This window comes from Colossoma macropomum, unplaced genomic scaffold (genome assembly GCF_904425465.1).
Source record: "Colossoma macropomum unplaced genomic scaffold, Colossoma_macropomum, whole genome shotgun sequence".
Classification (NCBI taxonomy): domain Eukaryota; kingdom Metazoa; phylum Chordata; class Actinopteri; order Characiformes; family Serrasalmidae; genus Colossoma; species Colossoma macropomum.
The window spans coordinates 9,628,565-9,651,480 of record NW_023494788.1 but is presented as its reverse complement, the minus strand read 5'-3'; the positions used below and the strand labels follow the sequence as shown (position 1 = coordinate 9,651,480).

General features: G+C 39.0%; 2 protein-coding genes across 2 annotated transcripts; one reads left to right on the top strand and one right to left on the bottom strand.

The window, feature by feature from the left end:
* Positions 1-139: 139 nt before the first annotated feature.
* On the bottom strand, positions 140-15,635 carry prr5a (proline rich 5a (renal)). The gene is made up of 10 exons (XM_036568293.1): positions 15,090-15,635; positions 12,577-12,758; positions 8,608-8,718; positions 7,125-7,205; positions 6,666-6,714; positions 6,519-6,576; positions 6,273-6,364; positions 4,010-4,150; positions 3,118-3,256; positions 140-2,566 (listed from the first exon to the last, which is right to left on the bottom strand). Exons 2-10 carry the CDS (start codon positions 12,702-12,704, stop codon positions 2,031-2,033), a joined length of 1,335 nt encoding a protein of 444 aa, XP_036424186.1. The 5' UTR covers positions 12,705-12,758; positions 15,090-15,635; the 3' UTR covers positions 140-2,030.
* A 1,880-nt stretch (positions 15,636-17,515) lies between these two features.
* rad52 (RAD52 homolog, DNA repair protein) lies at positions 17,516-22,248 on the top strand. The gene is made up of 11 exons (XM_036567805.1): positions 17,516-17,949; positions 18,495-18,596; positions 18,712-18,805; positions 19,403-19,470; positions 19,556-19,674; positions 19,821-19,896; positions 20,097-20,380; positions 21,186-21,370; positions 21,583-21,660; positions 21,809-22,057; positions 22,167-22,248. The coding sequence occupies exons 1-11, from the start codon at positions 17,881-17,883 to the stop codon at positions 22,220-22,222; spliced, it is 1,380 nt and encodes a 459-aa protein (XP_036423698.1). The 5' UTR covers positions 17,516-17,880; the 3' UTR covers positions 22,223-22,248.
* The last annotated feature ends 668 nt before the right edge of the window (positions 22,249-22,916 follow it).

The window sequence follows — 22,916 nt, the reverse complement described above, 5'->3', positions numbered from 1 at the left end:
AGTTTAGTGTTATTATACTCTGCCATTTTTATAATCAACACAGACCACTCCCTCGTTCAGGCTCTTTAGCCTATCTGCAGACAGATTTAAGAGAAATCCAGACTAAAGGCTTTTTTTTACTGCAAAAACTTGATTTTAATCGTTTTAATAGTTTTAATCACATGGATGTAACAAGGAGCATTTTATGAAACTAATCAACATAGATTGCCAAAAAATACAAAGCTAGTTTGAAAAAGTAGGCCTCCACTTTAACCTCTCTCAACAACATTTCTAAAAACATTGCATTAGTAAAAAACTTTCTAGACTTTCCTATAAAACTACAGGGCCTTGTGGTAGATTTGATACATATTGCCTAAAGGCTATTCCAACATTTAATTACAGGAATGAAAAAAAAATAAATAATGTATTTACAATCACAATACAGTTCACATTTTCACTAGAGGTGTGCAAATAAACTCATTTTATTTACAGCTTCCTCTGCCTAATCTTTTTCTGTCTATTAGCTATATCACTAAGTCAGTATGTTGTTCAACAATGTTTAAAGAGGAATTACACCAATATTTCATAATTTCTAGATATTTCTCAGTCAATAAGATGTAAACAGTCATTCAAAGTGGTTTAATGTGAGATGCATTAATTCTAGAGAAACTAACCAAGACAGTGTCGTTCACAGTGGTGATAACGGGAACCAGACAAGGTACTCAAAAGAACTGTTTTTCCAGATTAACCACTATTTTACCATTATCAGCATTACATATAAAACTCCAAATACGTGTAGATTCACTGGATGTTTTGTAAATAAAATGACTAATCTGTGTTGCAGACATTGCCATCCCTGGTTCCCGTCACTATAAAGAAATCCGAGTCAGTAAGTTTCTCTATAATGAAGCATTTCACATCCAACCATGCTGAATGAGACTGTTTACATCTCAATAACTGATTTATGAAGACTTCTGTAATCAGTGGAATTCCCCTTCAAGTAGACGATTATTTGTTTTATATTGCTCTCAGTAGGTTTGTATGCCCAATATGTCATTTTCAGTTAGTGCCTGCAGAATAATCAGTGTTGGGTATACCAGCCCAAATATACTATATGAATATCCAAAACTTTGAATGATCAAATATTTCAATATTCTGTATTACTCACTCTCACACAGAGGTGATTTTAAAAATAGAATATGTGAACAAAGCATCAAGTAGTCTCACTTAAATTCCTCTATTGACAATTCATTTATGTTGTTACACAAAACAACCTAATACTGGTTGTTTTATATCAATTAATTTAGTGATTGAAAAAGTCACATGGGAATCTGACACAATACAGCACATTTTGCTTTTTATCTCAATGTCCATTTCCCTTTTCCTCATTTCTAGTAGTGCAGCTAAAATAAAAACAATAAAAGTTTGAGTGCAACATTTTTTGAACTCCAGCATGCTAAACAGGTAAAATCTTTATCTGAGGATAGACTGAAAAGTCCAAGTTTGTATCTAAAGATTTGGGATGTACATGGTCTTTAATTCAAGCTGTAAGCTATTAAAAAACTGAACTCAGACCCCAAAACAATACCACTGTGCTTTACCTGATTGATGTTCACAGCCCTAAGAATGAATGAAATGAAAATTGTTAGATTCCAGAACAATCATAGATTAAACATTTTCACATTCATGTCTTAATTATACATACATGGAGAACTGTAAACTCTCCATGTAACAGCAGGTACCTATGAAAACAGTAAGTAGAAATATCCCAAAAACGTACAGTACATCCATTGGTAGAGTACATCTTACAAAAGCAACAGCTTAAAAAAAAAAAAAAAGAAAAAAGAAACATCCAACACAGACTGAACTTTTTCCAATCTGAGGCTGGCAGCAGGAGTTCATCTCCAATTCCAGTTTAGAGAAAATACACTATATGTGTGTATTTACTTGGAAAATCCATCAAGCAATTTGAATTTAATTTCTGCATTCAGAATTCACTTAATAGCTAAAAGCTATTGAGCCATGATGTTCACTGCACTTTGCTAATAAAGTCAACTAGTCTTCCGGCTGGTCCCGAAAGAGTCAGAGCGGCAGTGGGAAAAGTCAATGAATATCCCGTCCTGGTCTGACTCCAGTGAATCTACACCCTGCATGACGATAGTTTCCGGGCTGGAGGAGCAGCTGGTGGGAGAGGAGACGGCCTTCTCCATCTCAGAGGTGGACGTCGGAGGGCCAGTGTGTAACGGTCCCGCTGAGTTATGGACAAAGATGGCCGGCGAGATGAGAGCAGGCTGTCCGGCAGCTCCTCGGATGACTCCGGATAAGGTGAGGTCATGGTCCAGAGACAGGCGGGGGGTGGAGCTGGTCTCTATGCCCACAGAAAGTGAAGAGTAGCCCTGCTGCTCCATGCAGGATGTGACCTCGCAAGCAGAGTGCCGTCGGATGCCCACGCTGCCCACTGAGCTGGCCTCAGAGTCGTATTCAGCCACGGGGGTCAACATAGGGATGTTGTAACTCTTGGAGCGCACTACTGGGTTAGTGGCTGGTGGGTCACTGGGCTTTGACCAGCACCACTGCAAACGCTTTTCTGTGAGAGTGAGCAATGGAACAAGGAATAATACAATAAGACATTTATGATATAAAGTGTACCATAACTTTTGCAGAGGCCCTATTTTATGTTATTTTCCCCATAATATGTTAAATTAATAAAATAAACAGTGATTCTCTGTAGCATTATGTAGTTGTGTTAACTTGTTTTCAATTATAAAATTAACAAAACATAATTTGACTGGGGTGCCCACACTTTTGCATACAACTGTATTAAGCTAAAATAAAAATAACACAAAATTAGTTACTGTTTTCATTTAATCACTAAAACTCCAGTTAGAATAAAGCAATTTAATAACAGATTAAGTGGTTAACCAGATTTTGAAATAAAGTCTTCACTGAATGGGTCATTCAAGATTTTATGCTTTACTGGCCTAATTTGTTTTTGTTTTTGTTCCCTTGTTAAATGTTTCTAATCCCTGTGGGAAATATTTGTGTTCCCAATACACATTTCTACAAAAGAAATAAACAAACAACCACATTGAAATACAAATACAAAATCAAGAGCTCATTTTAAATCATCTCTCTCACCAATAACACAGGAGCAGTCATTGGAATCACAGTCATGTGAGCAGAGCCCCTGCGTGCCCAGATAGGGTGACACCACCTTCTGAATGAGCGACTCCAACTTCACATACTCCTCTGTCACTCCTCTGGACTCGTGAACACCCTGAACAGAACAAACCACAAAGCACACCATACAGATCTGGACTTACACACCCACAGCAGGAAAGCACAGGCCAGTATTTACAGAGTTGTCTAGGGGTAGGGGTTTAAAATGCTTTGATTCTGGAATGATTGTAATAGCGATTATTATAATATTCAACAAAGTACAGTACTCCGTAAAAGTCTTAAGCATCTATATTGTAAATTCATGGTTTTGGGTATCCAGCCAATAACTGTTTTTGTTTGTAAAAACACTATAACATCAGAATAAATGTAAACAAACATGAATGCAATAAAACATAAGAATTTCTTGTTTTGAAAAAGCATAGTTGATTTTTTGAGCTAGTTAGAAGAACGTTTGGTACCAGATTTACTCCCAACAGGCTTTCATGAGGAGAGGTTTGGAAAATGGTTGAATAAAAAACACTGATCTACTTTGATGTACTTCCTAATTACATGGCTTTTTAATATGATTTTTTCAGGTGCTTAACCCTGCACAGTTTTGTATGTGCTCATTTTTTATTGGCTAAAAAATTCCATTGCAATTTGTAAAAGCCTCACTGTATCGTTTTGATTGTCTTTTTCTCCAGTCAGTCACATTTGTGTATTCAGTATATTTCAAAATAATTCCGAATCATAGCAAAATAAATGTAACTTAATTGTACTGAAATTTGAGATTTCATAATACACCAAAACTTTTTCCAAAGAATCAGAATCAAACTGAATAGAGGTCAGAGATTTAACCTCTACTCTGTACCTGTAGGACCAGAAGCATCTGGACAATAGATGGAGGGACACGAGCTCTCGGTCTGGAAAGAGCCTCTTCCAGCTTCATGTTCAGGGTGATGGTGTTCCGGAAGAGCAGCAAAGCCAACTGACGCACTGACGGCTCCTTCCCCTGAGTCAACACATATACACACTTTAAACAACTACAAGCACTGTACTTTAGCAAACAGCATATTTTAGTAATTTGCTTTAAAATATCAGTGAACAAATAACTGATTGTGACTTTAAAAAATGTGACAAATTAATTAAAATACTGACTGGAAAAATATGCGTCATCACATGATGTACCATTTTTATTTCCCTCCAGCTTTCAAGAGGATTTATACTTTGCACTGCTTGTCTTGTAGATTTAAGCCTTTTGGCCGTTTTTACTGGCCCAGCTCTAACGGCATTCTCAACAAATTCCAGCAAATGTGGATTTAGTGCAGTTTCACTGTGGTATTCAGTCACATACTGACAGCCAGTGTGCACCATGCTTAAAGAAAAAGTGCCAAGTAATTCCCATCTTGTCACGACTTGCTGCTTATTCAGTTTTCTAAGAGAAAATGACTTTAACGGCCTGTATTTGAAACGTTCCCCTCTCCTTATACTCCACAGTTGCAGCTACACTATAGCTGGGAAACTGAGGCTAAAAATGGCTCAATAAATAAATTCAGTAAAATAATAAATGACGCCTCAAATGATTCAGAAATAATGTCATAAGGCACAGTCAACAACAGAGCCATTTCATTCTGATAATTAACAAAGAGCTCTCACTGCTATAATAGCTCAATAAGAATGAAGCCTGGTGCTCTCATGTCTCATAGCAACACAACTTGGACCTTTAGTCTGTCACAACTGAAGAATGGCTACCAACCAGTAGGGGGCACTGCAGCACACATGCTCAAGTGAACATTCTTTGTTCAGTGTTGGGGGCTTAGTTTCTGTCAATAAACCATAAAGTGGCCACCTAGCCTTAGAAAAGAAAAATGTAAAATATGAGGAAACGCACAAAGCTGAACAATGTACTCTCTGTTAAAGACACTCAATAATGAAAAATGTATCCATTGCTAAATCTGTTGACAAGCCTGGTCGCCTCCTACACTGAGGCTGCAGTAGTCTAGAGTGACTAGAAAACACCTTCTGATGGAGCATCTTGGAGGTGGGAGGAATTTGAGACAAACCACAACTGCTTTGAGGTGGATTTTTGGGGGTGGGCTTTTTAAAAATGTGTTTTTTTTTGTTTCCTTAGCTGTGGAACGCAGAAGGAAGATGCTAAGTGCAGCCATATAACTGTAGTAACTGTGTTCAAATCATTATAACAATAGAGAGAATGAATTACTCAAATGACAGAAATGACTTGTCAGATGAGGAGGACAACAAGCTAAAAGCTAAAGTTAGCAAGGCAGCTGGCTAGACTGATATCTTACCTCAGTTTGGCTTTTTTAGCTGTCTGAAAAGGTAAAAAACCTCAAAAGCTTGGTTGTATTTATTAGCCTATAGTTTAGCGGCTAGGCTAGTGGTCAGGACACCACAGAGATTTCCAAGTAAATAAAATAAATAAATAAATCCTGCTAGCTAGCCAATACAGAAAGGAGCCGGAAAGCTGACCTTACTGCTAGCCGAAAATTACATTTGTAGTTTTTAGCCTCTACATCAGTGCATTTCCTTGTCACTGTAGACAGATTCCCAATGGTTGTATAATGTATTTCCACAATGCATGCTGGGTATTGTAGTGAGAGAACAGATAAACGAAAACAGGAAAACACCATAAAATTCTGTCCTACTGATGAGGCTGAGGGATATAATGCTACACTAGCATTATATCCCTGTTATTTAAAGGGGAATGACCCTTTTTAGTTAACGGGTTGGATCAGGTGTTGCAGCAGGGAAGACTGTAAAATACGCAGATCAGTGGTGCTCCAGGACCAGTACTGAGGACCAATGCTCTAACCGCTCACTAAATGTGTCACATTCTGTTGTAACCTGACCAGCCTCAGACGTTCCAGATAAGATTCTGTGGGTGTTTGGATGATTCAAGGTCTTCACATGATCCAAAACGCACAGGTCACACATTTTAGGTCAGGTTACGTATTGTGAAATTATCAGCAAATAGTGATATCCATGCTGGAGGCATGAAAGTGTGGACAAAGCTAGTAGCATTTTGGTGATAAACAGAATAAACATACCCTAATGGAAAAACAGTGGACACAGAGATACAGAACAAAGCAGAAGGCCTGGGCTACAGCAGCTACCTGGACCGGGTGAAAGATGGCCTGTAACATGGACAGAACGTCACAAAAGAAGAAGTCCCACGTCTCTGCCAGCGAGTCGAGTAATTTTTGACCTGATAAAAGAAGGGAAGGTTGTAGGTTGTAGTCTGATAACTTTGCAGTCACCCTGAATCACATATTTACATTTAAATATGCAAACAATTCAATCTACTACTATATAATCATGCAGACGGCTCTGCTCATGGAGAGTGGGACTGACATATTTACCTTCATAGAATCTTATTTTGTCCCTCAGGATCACCATGCCTTTAGTCAGCAGCTGGTTCTGAAGAAACAGAGAGAAAGAGACATTTTCAAATAATTGAATGAATCTATTGTTTCAACATAGATACAGGTTGCGATATGTTGCCTTACCTGCAGGTACTCGGTGAAAAAAGAGCCCAGCTCAGTTTTCAGCAGCTGCCTGAATCAGTGGACAAAAAACAGAAAAGGTTAATAAACTTTATATCATGTTATAAATAATTTTACACTAATATCTTTTTTTCTGAACAGGGATTAAGCGTAGTACAGGACTACATAGGATTTTGAATGGAAACTGATTTGTACAATATAGAAATTTGCACAAAAGCAAAATTAGTGAAGAAAAGATATGCACCGAGATGAAATAACACATAACATATCAGTGTCTACCAATGTGCTGTTACGCCTGTAGCTATGCTGTTATGTGCTAGCTGTGCGTTCTGGCAGTTTCGCTGCTGATAAAAGCTCTTGGTTTAGGCCGAGCTAACACACAGCTCACAGCTGACCCCAGACTGAGGAGTTACTAAAGCAATGTCTGGGAGAAGTGACTCTAGTTTAACTCTTCTGACTCACCTTACTCCTTCATTGAGTGTATACAGCTCATTGTCTGCCAACCCCTTCTTTTGGAAAACTCCTATAACTGCATTGTGAATGCTGCAATAAACACACAGAAACAGATAAGAATCTCAAACGCGTTCCTGAAAATACTGTTGCTGTCATGTCAAAATGTCTCTGTTGCCTTTTTTTAATGCCAGATGTCTTTTTATACTGTGTGAGCATTTCATGAGGAATAGACCAACAGAAATGGGCCAGAATAAATTGGAATAAAAAAAAAGTTTTAACATTAATGTACAGTACTTTGCAAAGAGATCACTCTTTATTTATTTATTTTCCAGTCCAAATGGCCATTAAGTACGAGTTATTATTTTTTTTAGAAGACCTTTCAGATGAGATTAGATTTAAGATAATTCAATTGCATAAGGACAGGGAAAGTCAAGGGAAAATAGTTGGAAAAAACAAGACCTGCTAGGCCACTAAATCTGTCCCCATCAGATAAACAGCACTTCAAAATTTCATCTTTGAGAGAGAGGAGAAAATCAAGCTGCTTCAGATCTGAACATTCACAGGTGTTTGTCCATCCTTCCACTGTGAGAAGACAACTCAGCGCTATGAGTCTGAAAGGCTGTGCAGCTGTCAAGAAGCTCTTGAGTAAAGAAAATAGACGAAAAAGAAGAACATGTGCAAATCAAACAAAGAAGTTCGTTGACTTCAACACCACAAAATCCAGTTGTCACTAAATGTGTCTGGGATTATTTGGGTCATGAGAAGCAGAAAATGCACCCAACTTCTCAATATCCGTGCAGATTGTTTTGGAAAACTGAAAACTTCTTCCCAGAAGAAGAATTGAAGCTGTAATGAATACTGCTTTTGTATATATTTATTTGGTGAGGCATCTGTGTAATTTTCTGTTAAATATATGTTTCTGCTTTTTTCCTGATGCTGAAAAACGAATATTTTGTACTTATTGCCCACTGGATACTAAAAAATGAAGAGCGGTCACTGACTTTTGCACAGTACTGTACATTAAAGTTTACCCCTTAAACGGCCAGGAGCCGCTGACAGATCCAAACTTTTATTACACACCTCTAAAATCTAAAAATAACTATGTTTGCACTGCAGTCCATGAAGTAACTGAATGATATGATAAGCCTTATGATGAGTCGGTGATTTAAAGTGGTTAGGAAAGTTTTTTTTCCTCCTATATTACAGTTTCAGAGTTCACTACAGTTTTTTTGTTTTTTTTATAACAGCCACAAAACGCTCATTCTGGCCAAAAGTACAATCATTTACCAGATGCACTTTGAACACTTTCTTCACAGGATCCAACACGGCACCAAGTCTCATTTGTGGTGATTCAGCATGAAGTTTTGTTACGATGGCGACAATTTAAGGTTATGTGAGCAAGAATATGACCAGGCTATTGATCAAAAACACACACTGGATGTTTTTAATAGAAATGTGGGAAGTGAAAGCAGGCAGTGTTCCGAGCGTTCACCTGTTCCAGGTGGCGTTGGGTCCTGAGCCTTGCTCTTCTAGAGAAGTCTTCTCGCTCTTACCCAGCTGGCTCAGGTTCGGAGAGCTCACCAACTTCAGCCGGTACAGAGTCCTCATGATCACGAGAGAAAAAAACAGAACAGCTGTTAGTCCTGAGCTGAGAGAGAGAGAGAGAGAGAGTGACTGTGAAGGGAGGGGATATAAATGAAAGTGGTGCTAAAGGCCGACCAGGAGACTTCAAAAATCATTTCTCAATCCTTCCTCTTCACATGATTTTCTCTCTCTTACCCTCTCTCTCTCTCTCTCTCTCATTTACATGTTCTTTCTCTTGCTCTCTTTTCTCACTCTCAATTTCTTCCTTCCTCTTTTTCTCACTCTATGGTTCTCTTTTTTTCCACTCTTACACACTCTCTCTCCCCCGTTTTCTTCCTCTCATTATCACTCACTCACTCTTCTTTTTCTTTCTCTGCTTGTTTTCTTTCTTTTCTCCCTTTTTAACTCACTTTCTCCCATTTCTTTCATTTCCTTGGCTCCTTCTCTTTCGTTTCTTTCTCTCCTCTCACTCTTACTCAGACTCTCTTTCTTTCTTCTTCCCTTTCTTTACTTGTCTCGTCTCTCTCTCTCTTACACACTCTCTCCCACTGTTTTCTTCTTTCTCTTATCATAGCTCACCCTCCCTTTCTCTCTTATTTTACTTTCACTCACTTTCTCTCACTTCTTCCTGCTCCCCTTTCTCTCTTTTCACTTATTCTCTCCCTCCTCCATTTCCTTCTCTTTCATTTCTCTTTCTCCTCTCTTACTCAGACTCTTCTTTCTTTGTTCCTTCCTTTTTTATGTCTCGTCTCACTCACTCTCTCTAAAACACAGAGGCCTGTCCACCCCCACAAAAAAAAAATAAGACGAACTTATTACATATAACTGTGTAACAGACTCTGCCAACAAAGCTTTGCGCTCTTTTACTTTAGCAGTTCATTGTCAGTGAACTAAAAAATATCTGATAGGTTTGAGCGCCAACATAACAGTATGGGGATCAAACTTGAGGGTTTTAGCGCCGTCACTAATACTGTATGAAATATTTGAATATTTGAGCATTCCAACTGTCCATTGGTAACAGTTTTGGATATAACACGGTTTGGAAGAGAATAACATCTGACATATAATGAAAAACATTTTTATTTATCTATTAAAGTGTTATTAAGGGTTAAGTGATATTAATTATAATATGGCTATTACTATTTCTTGTATGTGTAAAACTGCCAACGATCACACTCACACACACACTCACACACACACTCACACTCACACACACTTTCTAAACCGCTTATCTTGCTGGGTCGCGGTGGGGTGCTGGAGCCTATCTCAACGGTCATTGGGCTGAAGGCAGGAAACACCCTGGACAGGTCGACCAGTCCATCGCAGGACAGACAGACAGAAAAACATACACATCCACACACACATTCACACCTAGAGACAATTCAGCATGTCCAGTTGGCCAGACTGCATGTCTTTGGACTGTGGGAGGAAACCCACGCAGACACGGGGAGAACATGCAAACTTCACACAGAAACGAAGCTGGTTGCCCAGCCGGGAATCGAAGGCCCACTGCGCCACCGTGCCTCCACAACACATATCATATTAAAAAATAAATAAATAAAAAATTGGCCCATAATGTGTTTAACTCTTAATTTACAGGTACAGTACTACTCCTCAAAATAAACCACAAAGAAAAACACTGCTTTGATTTGTTTTCAAAACATTCTGAAATGCCAGGTTTCCCCAACTTTGACGGGCAGTTAACAGACTAATCGTCTCTATCTGAGCGTCTTTCTCTCTCTCTGCTGTTCGGGCCGGGCAGAGAACATCCCAGCAGTAGCAATTTCACAAAGAGCGCAAGGCCACTGAGGTGGCTGGGGACAGCGCAGCGTGACGTAAGAGCAGGCTGGCAGTGTAAGGCGAGCAGGGACTTCATTCTGTTTGATTCTGACAGGAGAATTCCCCCAGCTCAGAAATCCACTTCAAATACAGCACTGTAGAGAGAGAGGGAGGGGAAAAAAAAGTCCTCCTAAACACATGCAGCACACATCCAAACAAGATCTTCAGGTCCTAGACGGTAGACCTGTTTGGTTTGAGGCACTGCTTATCTCCTGAATTATTTACTTTACTTATACAGTTTTCATTAGTGAAAGGTACACTACGCAGAATATGTTCCATTACACTGTGTAATATTAAAGCCTCAGATACACTAACGTCCACGAGTTTGGAATCACTTGCTATATTCAAATTTGTTATTTTATATCAAAGAATAATTTACACAGTGTGGATTTATATTACAAACTGTTCACCAAAAAGAAATGTTTTGTTTCACATTTCAAGAATTCTGTGAACAAGTTATAAAATGATAAGTACAGTATTACATCCATCCATCCTTCCATCCATCCATCCTTCCATCTGGCTTATTATGATGGCAACTTTACAAAAGAAGTTAATGTAACATTTCTATTCATCATAAATTTTTGACAACCTACATGGCAGCATTTTTAAATTCAGACACAAAGTTTGTCCCAACAGCAACAATATATTAATAATAAATACACGGTCTGCAGATGATGTGTTGACTTATTTTCATTTAGAAAATTAGAAGATCAACACATTTCTCATTGTTCAGGGGTGCCCAAACTTTTGCATACAGATTTCTCAGTCGTTTCAGGATCATCTATAGGTTTGCTCCTCATTCTGGACACACCTAACATTTCTTCATTTTTATCTACAGCTTCCAAGAGCCCTACTAATTAGTTGAAACCTATAAAGTTGCACAGGACGAGCATATTAGAATCAATCGTTTTGTAAATGTAAGTTTATTGATAACAGTGATTACAAACTTCTGAATGGTACCATATTCAAATACACCCCACCAAAAACTGACCTGTTTATTTTGTGACTATCCAAATGCCCACTTCCTACAAACGGAACAATAAACTGTCATTTAAATAACTGTGTGACACATGCTGGACAGTACATCTGACAGCACCAGAAGTCCTCTGTAATATTGACAAGAGCCTGAAACAGTCAAGCAGAACTTTCCACCACGCCTATCGGCGGTCATTGACTTCCACATTTCTATTGATTCATCTGTCCTGATTCCGGGTACGATTTCACACTGGGTGGAATTTGTGATGATTTCAACTACACTACGTCTAAAAGTTTAAAGTTTTTCCAGAAGAGTACACTCTCCCAAATAACGGTACCAAACTCTTTCTGGTGCAGTAACCCTCTTGTCACTGGAGCCATACACTACAAGGCTACTTTTAATTAGGGAACATAATTGTACCATAATCCATTGAAATTATATTTTTGAGTTGTGTTGACTCCACACACCCCGTCTTGTCTCCAGGCTTTTTATTTTATTGTTCTGTTTTAAAACATTCGGTTATGAAAAGGTATAAATACGTACTTTTCACCTGGAAAACTTATTTAAAGTTCACAATTGGACCTTAAAACCACTGTTGTACCTTCGAGGGTACATTTACATTGTTTGTACCTTGATGAACAAAAAATGTACCTGCACAGAACCTTTATTTCTAACAGTGTAGAGGTACCCTTTATTTCAGAAACATTGGACAAGCAAGAGTCTACAAACTGAACATTAAATATATAGTATTTCAGTCACTATACGCCTAAATGTGGGAATGCATATTGTATTCCAAGATTTGGAAAAATGTTAAATTCCATAAACTCACAGATGTGAAAGCTGAAACCAACAATAAGTGACTGCTAAGAATTCTGATTTTTGATTATCTTTCCACGTCACATGATCTTTTAATTGCATAAATCCCTTAAAAAAATAGAAATCCTGGAAAAATTCAATTCAAAATTCAATATGTGGCACAATACTCAAACAGTGTTTACATAACATCATAAATCAAAATAAAAGAAGAAAAAATATGAAATAAAAAAGAGAAAAGAATCTCACCTCCTGAAAGGGTGACTGCTCCCATCCATGTGTAGGCAGTGTGGCAGGGACGCCAGGGCAGAGAAACTGAAAGAGGTTGATTTGGGGGTGGGTGGTCTAGTGTGTGTCCCACTTAAGTCTTCCAGCATCTTTATTTAAGAAGAGAACGACTCCCACTTTTACTCAGAATGTCTCTGAAGCTCCTGAGAAGAGAGAATAAACAAGTGAAAGATTCTGATGAAAATCTGTTTCACAGTGGGCAACATAAAAGCAGAGAGCACAGATAAAGCTTCACAGTATGCTTAGCAAGATAAACTGAATGACGATTTCAGTGCTGTAGGCATGCACAAGTATATCGGGATCATATCGGTATTGGCAGATAATTGCTTAAAAAAAATTGTCAGATAGATGTTTAGATTTGACTAATTTCAAACTGATATTTAATGGCCTTTACTAAACTCTGAGCAGAATGTTTAGGTCAAACTGGTCTGCTGTGCATTTTATTCTTATTTACTGTATTCGTAATCCTACGGAAACAAACATTTGTCTGTAATGCTAATCTAGATAGATGTAGTTCCAATGTCTACATTTTATAAATCACTGTCCAAAGAAAACAGGTATCTCCAAAAATGGTAACTTTACAGAAAAGGGTACAAAACATTGGGCCTCATTCACTAATATCTTTCCAAGTCTTTTCTTAAATGTGTTCTTGAGAAAGGTCCTAAGAAAAAGTCTATGTCTGATTCATGACGTGTTCTTAAACCACAGAATTGTTCACACCTTTGTTTGGTGAGTGTGTGTAGATTCTGTTCTTACCTAAGAACAAAACCCAAATAAGAAGACATTGGTGAATGTCAGAATCTTCGTAAAAAACTGCGTAAGTGGGTTTTAAGAAGAATTTTTTTCTTAAGAACGGTTGGTGAATGAGGCTCACTCTTTTCTTTTAATGTAAGTTAATGTAAAGAGATTTTATTCCAAGCAATTTTGGAACTTTATCAGTCCATTCATCATAAAATTTTCCCACAATGTAAAGAACTGTTGCCGTGCTCAAATGATGTAGAAAGTAAAAACCGAAAAACAAAATGCAAAAAACACGTTTTTCTTTGGACAGCGACAAAACGTATGGGCATCGACAGATGTAAACATGAAAAATATCGGATATCAGCAAAATTCCCATATCAGTGCATCCCTACAATACAGTGTGAAAAAAAAATGAATGAAACTCACTGAAATGGTTTCTTCCAAGCTTTTTTCATTTGCTGTCTTTTATGAAAACCACTGTCTATGATCAAAACTAGACATCTAGAATAATCATACATGTTATAGTATCATGTATAACTCCTTTGCTCTCGTTTATGATACCCCTGCTTTGCATTAGGACGTGCTACTTCGCCATCTTTTGTTTTAACGTAAAATGGAGCCAAACTAATCTAGGTAGTATCTGATCTGAACACATCACACACAAAACATCGAAAATATTGAGCTGAAAATCGAACCTGCAAACGGGAATTAAAGGTAAAATGAAAGGTATAAACACAGTTAATTGGCATTCGTAAAATCACGCCTTTTGGGTCCAACCGCTGCGCATTATTGCTCAATTCCTTCCACTGTAAGGGCGTGTTTAGGTGTGCTGTAGGTAGACCTTCCCATGAAATCCCATTGACCATGCGCCCCCTACTGGCAGCCTCCGTTCATTCATAGTTCAACAAAAGGGTACAAACAAAGACTCTTGCATCAGGCATCACGCTTCCTCGCCCCCACACAAGACTTGCTCTTAAAACCGGGAAAATAACAATCATCACTTATGAAAATACAGCTTTAGGAAGCACGCTGTGTGGCCGCACTTCATCTGTTTACATTTCTGTTTCCACTAAAACAGATGCTGTCAGCTTCCCTTTGTTCCCTCTCAGCGTGGCAGGACGCCTCACGTTATATTTATATCCGGGGAACACGAGCGTGGCTGCGTTTTACACGAGCTGAACGTGCTCAGGTACCGAGTCAGACACGAAGCTCTTACTAACTCCCACTAGTTCCTAGTTCGGAGAGGAACGTGGCTGAAGTTGGCTTCCTCTTCGAATTTTTCCGTTCCACCTTAAATGGTGCAGCAGTTCCATTCTGTGTTCAGAGTGTACCGGCGGCAGAACGGAGCTGCTGCACCACTTAAGGTGGAACGGAGAATTCGAATTAAGACGCGAACTTCAGCTCGGCTGGAGAGGAAGGATATGACTTCAGATGACTCTAATTGTTCTCCAGTCGTCTCGTTTTGGCTCTAATCTCTAATCCAGACCTAAACGAGGAAAACTAGGCCCGTCCACAGTCTACATCACCTCATCCTTCCCTTTTGTAATCCGTCTCCATTGTAAGTTATTCACAGGAGAATTCACCTGGTACTCAATGTGCTTCAGCGGCGAGCACGAAAACAGAAACAGTCACGTTACGAATGAACGGAAAGGCTAGGATTTCAGCACAGAAGTCAGTCAATATCAGACAGGCAGCAGAAATAGGAAATTCACAACACAGCGCCTCAAACTCACCATCATGTGCTCCATGTGTAAACTCCATGTCAGCAGTCATGGACGCCCTTGTTGGTTCAACTTTGGGAAAGAAACCAAAAAAAAAGGAGAGTCACAGACGAGGTGAGGGCAGATGCTCCTCACTGCTTCTTCTTCACTACGCCCTCCTGTTTCCCAGCACTAATCCGTGAACACCAGTGCGGGCTGCTGCGGGGTTTGTCCGTCCATCATTCCTCTGCTTTAGCTCCTGCTCGCCCCTCCTGCTTTTTTTTTTAGCTGGCAGACTCGCAGACTGTCCGTACAGACAGACACCAGACTGGTGGCGCTGCTCGGACCTTCAGAGCTGAAGCAACACGATGTAACAAACACGCAGGGACAATAATATCTACGCTATATGTCCACAAGTTTGTAGACACCTGCTCGTTCAACGTTTCTACGTTGTTAGAGGGGAATGTCACCGAATTTCCAAAATTTGCGTAATTCAGTCATTAAAGAGGCACTCAGAAATAAAGCGAAAAATGCTACCGTCGCTACGTCTGTTGTAAATATGCCTACTCGCCTCCTACAGTGGCGCCACAGTAGTCTCCAAAGTGAGATTTCCCAATTTAAAGAAGAGGAAACCGCACCTTCTGATGACGTATCTTGAAGATGGGCGGGCCACTTGAAAACTGCTCTGGAGTGGATGAAGGACTGTTTTGAATTTTATATCTATATATCTATCTATGTGTATATATATATATATATAGTTGCGAATACAGAAGAAAACCAGGTAGCTAATGTTACTTCTGGGAAGCTGAATATCACATTTGTGTTTATTAGCTTCTGCACCAGTCGAATGGGATTCCCAATGGTTGTGTTTGCCGTTGAAGGGAAACTTCAGTGAGAATTATTCACAATGGTGTTAATGGGAACCAGACGTCTGAAACATTTAATGCCTCCTAAAGCTCCCTCACATCATAATTTCACATCAGAACATTCTGAATGATTTTATTATGCAGACATGTTTAAAAAATGTCTTAAATTAAAAAACACTAGATGTTAGAACATTGCAGTGAGGATTTGATTGCATTTAGTCACAAGAGCATTAGTGCAGTCAGTTTTACTGTACTGATGTTGGATGATCAGTTCTGGATCTCTCCAACTCATCCCAAAGAAATGGGATGGAGCTCAGTTCCCCTGCTCCACGGCTCAATGCTGGGGGGGCTTTATACTCTCTTGGCAACACTTGGCATTGGGCACAGTGACCTTAAGCTCATGTACGTCTGGCTCTATTGGTTAATGCTTGTCTAAGGATGTTATGCAAGCTGTGTGTGCATAATTGAACACCTGTGCCAGCAATAGGTGAACTTTAAAGTCATTCAATTCAAGAAGGAGGAGTGTCTGGATATTTTTGGACATATAGTGTTTGAATGTCTGTTCAGTTGTCAGACCATTCCCAAATGGGGAATGTTGTCACACTATGCCTCAGACTAAGTGGTGTGCAACTCAAATGAGCACTGAGAATTAGTCTGTAATACACACTGTCTGACAAACAGCATCTTTATTTAAATAATCCATCATGAATAAGGGCTATATTAAAACTAGAGGGATTTCTACATGACTCCTATATGAATCTTATGATATGTTTGGACAGTCACTCTAGTTTAGGACAGGATGCACAAGTATTATGTATTAGTATAAAACAGCACTGCAGAAATATATTACAGGAGGTGAAAATATTACAATATTATAAGACGTATTATATTGCACTATATATATATTATAGTTTCTTATTGTATTACTAGAGTACAGTGAGGGATTAGGAGCGAGAAAAGCTCATTTTATTGAGAAGGTGTTTCTTTATGAGCTAAATCTGAGTACATAAAACATGTCCAAATTAAAAGTGCAACACATAAATGTTTCTGTATGTGCTGCAGAAAATCGCTGTTGCATGAGGGCAAAAGAAATAAGCATTTAGACATGACCTGGATTGACTGCATTTCCCTTTACCACTAATAGTGTAACAAAATCAGGACACAACATTTCTGACCTAAATGTTGAAATTCTCAGTAGGAGGTCCATTCATGTCCAGTCCAGTTTCCATCCCATCTGCTAGGGAGCCTGGCATAACAGGGGTAATCCTTGCTTTCAGCGCCATTCTCTCTCTGTCCACTTTTTGTCTAAAATGTGAAAAATAATTTCCTATTATTTTATGTACTGAATCTTTCAGTTTTTGCTTTAAAACACTGTTTGTAAAAAAATCTTTATAAAGACAATGATGGCCAACTGTAATTATAATATAATATAATATAATATATAATATAATATAATATTTATAGTTTAAAATGTAAAAAGTATATAATAAAGAAAATATTAACAGCATTGTACGTATGCTTTCAAAATCTGCATATGACGTATGACGCACGGCTAGACGGTCACGTGACGCACACACGCTTGATTTGCTTACTCGACGCGGGAAGTTGAAACATTCATTCGCAGGTTTTTCATACTTTAAAACGCTGCTAAACCTTTTTAAAAACGTGCATATAGCGAGATATAAAACCGTCGGACGTCTCGGCTGTTGAGAAAAGCTGGAGCTGAATCAACTGAACCTCTAAAACTGCAAGAAATCTGCCGACTTGTGTATCAGGATGACTGAAGTTCTGCGAAAGCTAATGCGACGTAGCCAGCTGAACTAGCGAAGTGTGCAGAATGTGACCGTCAGAGGAAAAGCTGCTACCATCTGCTCTCTATGTGAAACGTTATCACTGAAAAGTGTTCACGATAGCCGGACGGATCGAGCTGTTAAAGTTACAAATCCAACAGCTGCACAATGGAGCATCACAGTGACAGACAAGAGGACAGAAAGAAGCACCAGGCGTCCAACATGTGTTTTGGACAGGTATGATTGACTGATTAAAACACTACACTAAAAAATACACATTACGGCATAATCTACAAGTGATAGTCTGTTCAGGCTGTTAGGATTGGCCTAGTTTGTTCAAAAAGGCAAGTCTCGGTGTTTCTATGGTAGTCCTGTAGTTCACCTCCACAGAATTGCTGTTTTTTCCAGCTCTTACACACCTGATTCAGCTCATGAAGGGCTTGATCATTAGCTAGTGACATGACTCTATATGATATGCAAAACATGACTCCGTGCAATGCAGGTGGACTGCAGGACTGCAGGTGAGAAACACTGTATAGCTAGTGTAATTACAGAGGATGGTCTGGGCAAAGTCCTGTATGGCATATAATAAACAGAAAACAGTAGATCATGTGTAAATACGTGTGTCTCATACAAAATCTTACACAAGTTTACTTTTGTGCTTATACAGTGACAAGTTACTGTAGTCCATACAGTTCACGCTGCATCATTTTTCATCCATTATATTTAGCCTGTCCTGTCTGTAACAACCGATGATGATGATGATGATGATGATTTTTCAGTACCAGTACACTGCAGAGGAGTACCAGGCGATTCAGACAGCTCTTCGACAGAGACTTGGACCAGAGTACATTAGCACTAGACAGGCCGGAGGAGGGCAAAAGGCAAGGTGTCCATCTTCTCATACTGCTCTTACAATGTCATTGTTCAATCCCAGTTTGTGGAGCGTGTTTTATATTTGTTGTGCAAAATCCTGGATATTTGTCTGTCTCTTTGCAGGTGTGTTACATTGAAGGTCACAAAGTGATCAGTTTGGCCAATGAAATGTTTGGGTACAATGGCTGGTCTCACTCAATTTCACAACAAAGTGTTGGTAAGCTGAATAATACTTTGGGAATGTATTATTTCGGTCTTCATTTTTTCATGTTCTTATTTTTCTACATTATTTGAGTGCGGTAGCTTTCGCTCTATATTGCATTTCATGATGACTGGACCAACAGAAATGCTCCACAATTGCTTGTAATAAAATCTCTTTCCATTAACTTGCATGAAAAGTAAAGAACATGTTTGCATTCCTCTGTACAGTTGCCATTTTGGAGATACTTGGGTTTTTTTGGACAGAGACAATAAATAAAATCACCTATACTGTTTAATATATGTAAATACTATTATTAGATCAAAACAATCAAGTGCAATTTTTTCTCTCCTGTCCTGCAAAAGGACTTGAAAAAAGTTGCGTTTTAATGTGCTCGGTTTGTTTTTACTACACAATTTTAACATTGTAAATGGTAAATGTGTCTATTATTACTGAAATATAACAATTTATTGCAAGATGTTTCAGGTCATATAGCCAGTTGTTCTGATTGAGTTTTTTATTTCATATATTTTTATCTGTTTGTTCCTGTTCCTGAAAAAAATGCTATTATACGGTCATTTCTGATCCTAAGTTTGTTGTATTCACTTTTCTCAGACTTTGTGGACCTGATTAATGGGAAATTTTATGTTGGGGTCAGTGCATTTGTGAAAGTTCAACTAAAGGTAAGAGTTTGTCAGACCAAATAATTAAGTTAATTGGTTGAGTCTAATATAAGCAGACATAGTTTGGAGCATGTCTTTCTCATAGGACGGCTCATACCATGAAGATGTGGGTTATGGGGTAAGCGAGGGCTTGAAGTCTAAGGCTCTGTCGCTGGAGAAGGCAAGAAAAGAGGCTGTGACGGATGGACTGAAAAGAGCACTGAAGTAATTCTTATTTCTGAAGCATACAGTTTATCGTTTAGAGACAGACAGTTTTCAGCACTTACAAAAAACTAACATGAAAGTACATTTAATAATGTGCATGTGTGTAAAAACTGTTTGCAATTTATTCTATGAACCTCTCTATGAAGGTGCTTTGGAAACGCTCTGGGAAACTGCATCCTCAACAAGGAGTACCTTATAGCCATCAACAAGATTCCCAAGCAGGTCAGGAGTTCATCTGAATGCATATCCTGAATACTAAGTGTGGTTGACTAATTTTAAACTACATACCATCTTAATTCATGTTTTCCTTATGACACATGCCTTTATATTATGAAGCTATTCTTTCACTATCCTCCACCAAGTGATTGCCTCAGGTGGTTACAGAGGAAATGGAATTACTCATCAGGTTGTTCCTATTGCAGCCCCCCACCCCTTTAGACCCAGACATGACGAAGCGTTGTGATGTTGAGCCTTCTGTGGAGAAGGCCAGGTATGACAGCCTGGCCCGCATTAACAGCAGGGGTTGCAATAATCCAGTAGAACCAGCACCACAAAATGCACCCGCAGTACAGACTGTTTTCCAACCTGAGCCAGCAGGGCAGCAGAAAGCAATTGAGTCCAGGACCTCACTGACAAACCTAACAGCACATTCTGGCAACACATCAACTCAGCAGGATTGTGAAAACAGATCCGGCAACATGTCCAGGTAACATCAGATAGTTCAGGTTCCAGGGTGTCTACAGGAAGTAAAATTTGGTACTGATGGCACTTCAAATGTCAATTAATTCTACCAACTTGCAAAAAATTTAGCATAATTTAGTCATTGAGATGTAAACAGTCATTCAGAGTAGTTTGCTGTGAAATGGTTCATTGTAGAGAAACTACAGATTTGGATTTATTTACAGTGGTGATACGAACCAGGGGCTGTGAGGCCTACAACACAAACGCTATCCAAAATGACTAATTAACATACATATCTTATTTTTATTCCCTAAAGAAATGTTTTATTTGAGGGACTATTTTGTCTTAAAACACCCTGTATGTAACTCTGCCATTAATGCATCTGAAAAAAAAACCTTCTTTAAAACTATCATAAAGCAATGTCTCAGGCACTTCATGAAACATGTCCCTCTTTCCTGTAATACCTTTTCTGTGAGGGGAGCTTTTAAAGGAACTACACTCATTAGATGTCTGGTTCCTGTCACCACCACTGTGAACAGTTCTGACTCAGTAAGTCTCTAGAAGTCTCTTTGTTTACATCTTAATGATTTAATGATACAGAAATATTTAAAGAGGTGGAATTCTCCTTTAACTGAGTCAGATTTTCATGAAGTAGCATATGAAATGCCAAGGCAGGAAATAGCTTCTTAACAGTACATTTTACTACAGGTGTGTACTGGTCATCTAATACTTCAATTTAAAGTTCATTTGAACCACCACGGTTATGCAGCTGCTCTCCTACATTCTTAAAAAAAAGTCTGCTGACTTGCTTTCTTTGTCATGATGGTTAGGTCAGCGGCTGACATGGCCGACCTGTCCTCCTGTAACCCCGTGTTGGACTCAAAGCAGCAGAGGAAGCTGAGGCAGCAGCAGCTGCAGCAGAAGTTCAGGCAAGAGATGGAGGCCAAGAAAAATCAGCAGGGCCAGCCACAGCTGAAAAAAGAACACTCTGAGCCTGAGATTCATCCTAAACCAGGTACAACTGAAAGATGAACCATACTGTTAACTGAGCAATTGCTTTAAATAGACAAAATAGTATTTAATTAATTAAATGATGACTTGTGCTAGAGTAGGGACTGCAGATGTCATTACTTTGATAATTTGGGTTGATAGACTCTTTTTAAAGGAATAAAAGGGTGCTAATCCTCACCTACTACAGCATTTTCCATGGCAAGTCTGTCTTCTCAGGCCAGGCTGCAGGTCCCATTAACCACAGTACACCTAATGGACATACAGTGATAACCAAGAAGGAGGAATATCTGGCTGGTAAGAGCTGCTAGTGTGGGTGAAAAGTTCAGCTTCAGTTATCAGCACTAGTCACAAAAACAGGATGCAGTCTTCACGAGAACTGAGGACATTTCTGTGTCAAGGGGCACATTTCTAATATTACTTTCCTCTCAAATACCTTCCTCAGACAACCCAGAGATGTGGGACTTTACTCTGGATGGCATTGATATGCTTGATGATCCAGCAAGAGAATCACCAGCGGCTTCTCGGCCTGCCACTCCTAACGAGCACACGATGGTGACACGCAGTAAGACTCCTCAGAGAGTGGCTTCGCTGAGGCCTCCGGTCCGGCCTCAGGTCCCACTGGTCCATCAGGGCCAAGAAAGGCACACACAATACCACCCACCAGCACCAATTACAGGGGCTAGAGGGGCAGGTAAGGACATTCTGTAGGGCAGCATGTTAAGGTGATATAAATAATGACTCATTGAACATTATTTAACATGCTTTACAGAGTAAATTAATTTACTTTTCAATTTTAATAGATCAGAGTCCATACAGACAAGGACAGTACATGAAGAAGAGGAAACTGGACACTTGAAGATATTGCAAAATTGAATTTTTTACCATTGTAGTTTTATCTTATTTTGTTGCTTATTGTTTTCTGCTAATTTGTACAGAATTGCAAGTGAATAAATATTCATTTTTAATGTTGGTGGACAGTGTTGGACAGATGGAGCTCTGGACTTTAGTATCTACTGCTAAAGGCATCACAACACACCATTAACAAAATGTACAAGATGAGCAATATTAAGTACAAATCACAGTATATTAAGATTTATTGTGAACCAAGATTTAGCATGGACCAGTGAAGGATGTTTACATGATATCACACACAGACACAGTCAAACAGCACTTTTTAGGAACACCTTGTTTCTATACTCATTCTCCATTCTATCAGCTCCATCTACATATAGGAACACTTTGTAGTTTGCAAATTACAGACTGTAGTTCATCTGTTTCTCTGCATACTTTGTTAGCCTCCTTTTACCCTGTTCTTCAATGGTCAGGACCCCCACAGAACAGGTATTATATGGGTGGTGGATCATTCTCAGCAATGCAGTGACACTTTTGTGGTAGTGTCTGCGTTGCACTGGTACAATTGGATCAGACACAGCAGTGCTGCTGGACTGAGAATAGTCCACCAACCAAAAATATCCAGCCAACAGCATCCTGTGGCCAGCGTCCTGTGACCACTGATGAAGGACTATAAGATGACTGACACAAACTGTGCG

Coding starts and splice junctions, on each gene's coding strand:
- prr5a (XM_036568293.1), bottom strand. CDS start 12,704: ATGCTGGAAGACTTAAGTGGGACACACACTAGACCACCCACCCCCAAA. Junction 6,577..6,665: donor TTTTCACCGAGTACCTGCAG/GTAAGGCAACAT, acceptor CTGTTTCTTCAG/AACCAGCTGCTGACTAAAGG. Junction 4,151..6,272: donor CCATCTTTCACCCGGTCCAG/GTAGCTGCTGTA, acceptor GTGTTGACTCAG/GGGAAGGAGCCGTCAGTGCG.
- rad52 (XM_036567805.1), top strand. CDS start 17,881: ATGGAGCATCACAGTGACAGACAAGAGGACAGAAAGAAGCACCAGGCG. Junction 19,675..19,820: donor GGACTGAAAAGAGCACTGAA/GTAATTCTTATT, acceptor CTCTCTATGAAG/GTGCTTTGGAAACGCTCTGG. Junction 21,371..21,582: donor TGAGATTCATCCTAAACCAG/GTACAACTGAAA, acceptor CTGTCTTCTCAG/GCCAGGCTGCAGGTCCCATT.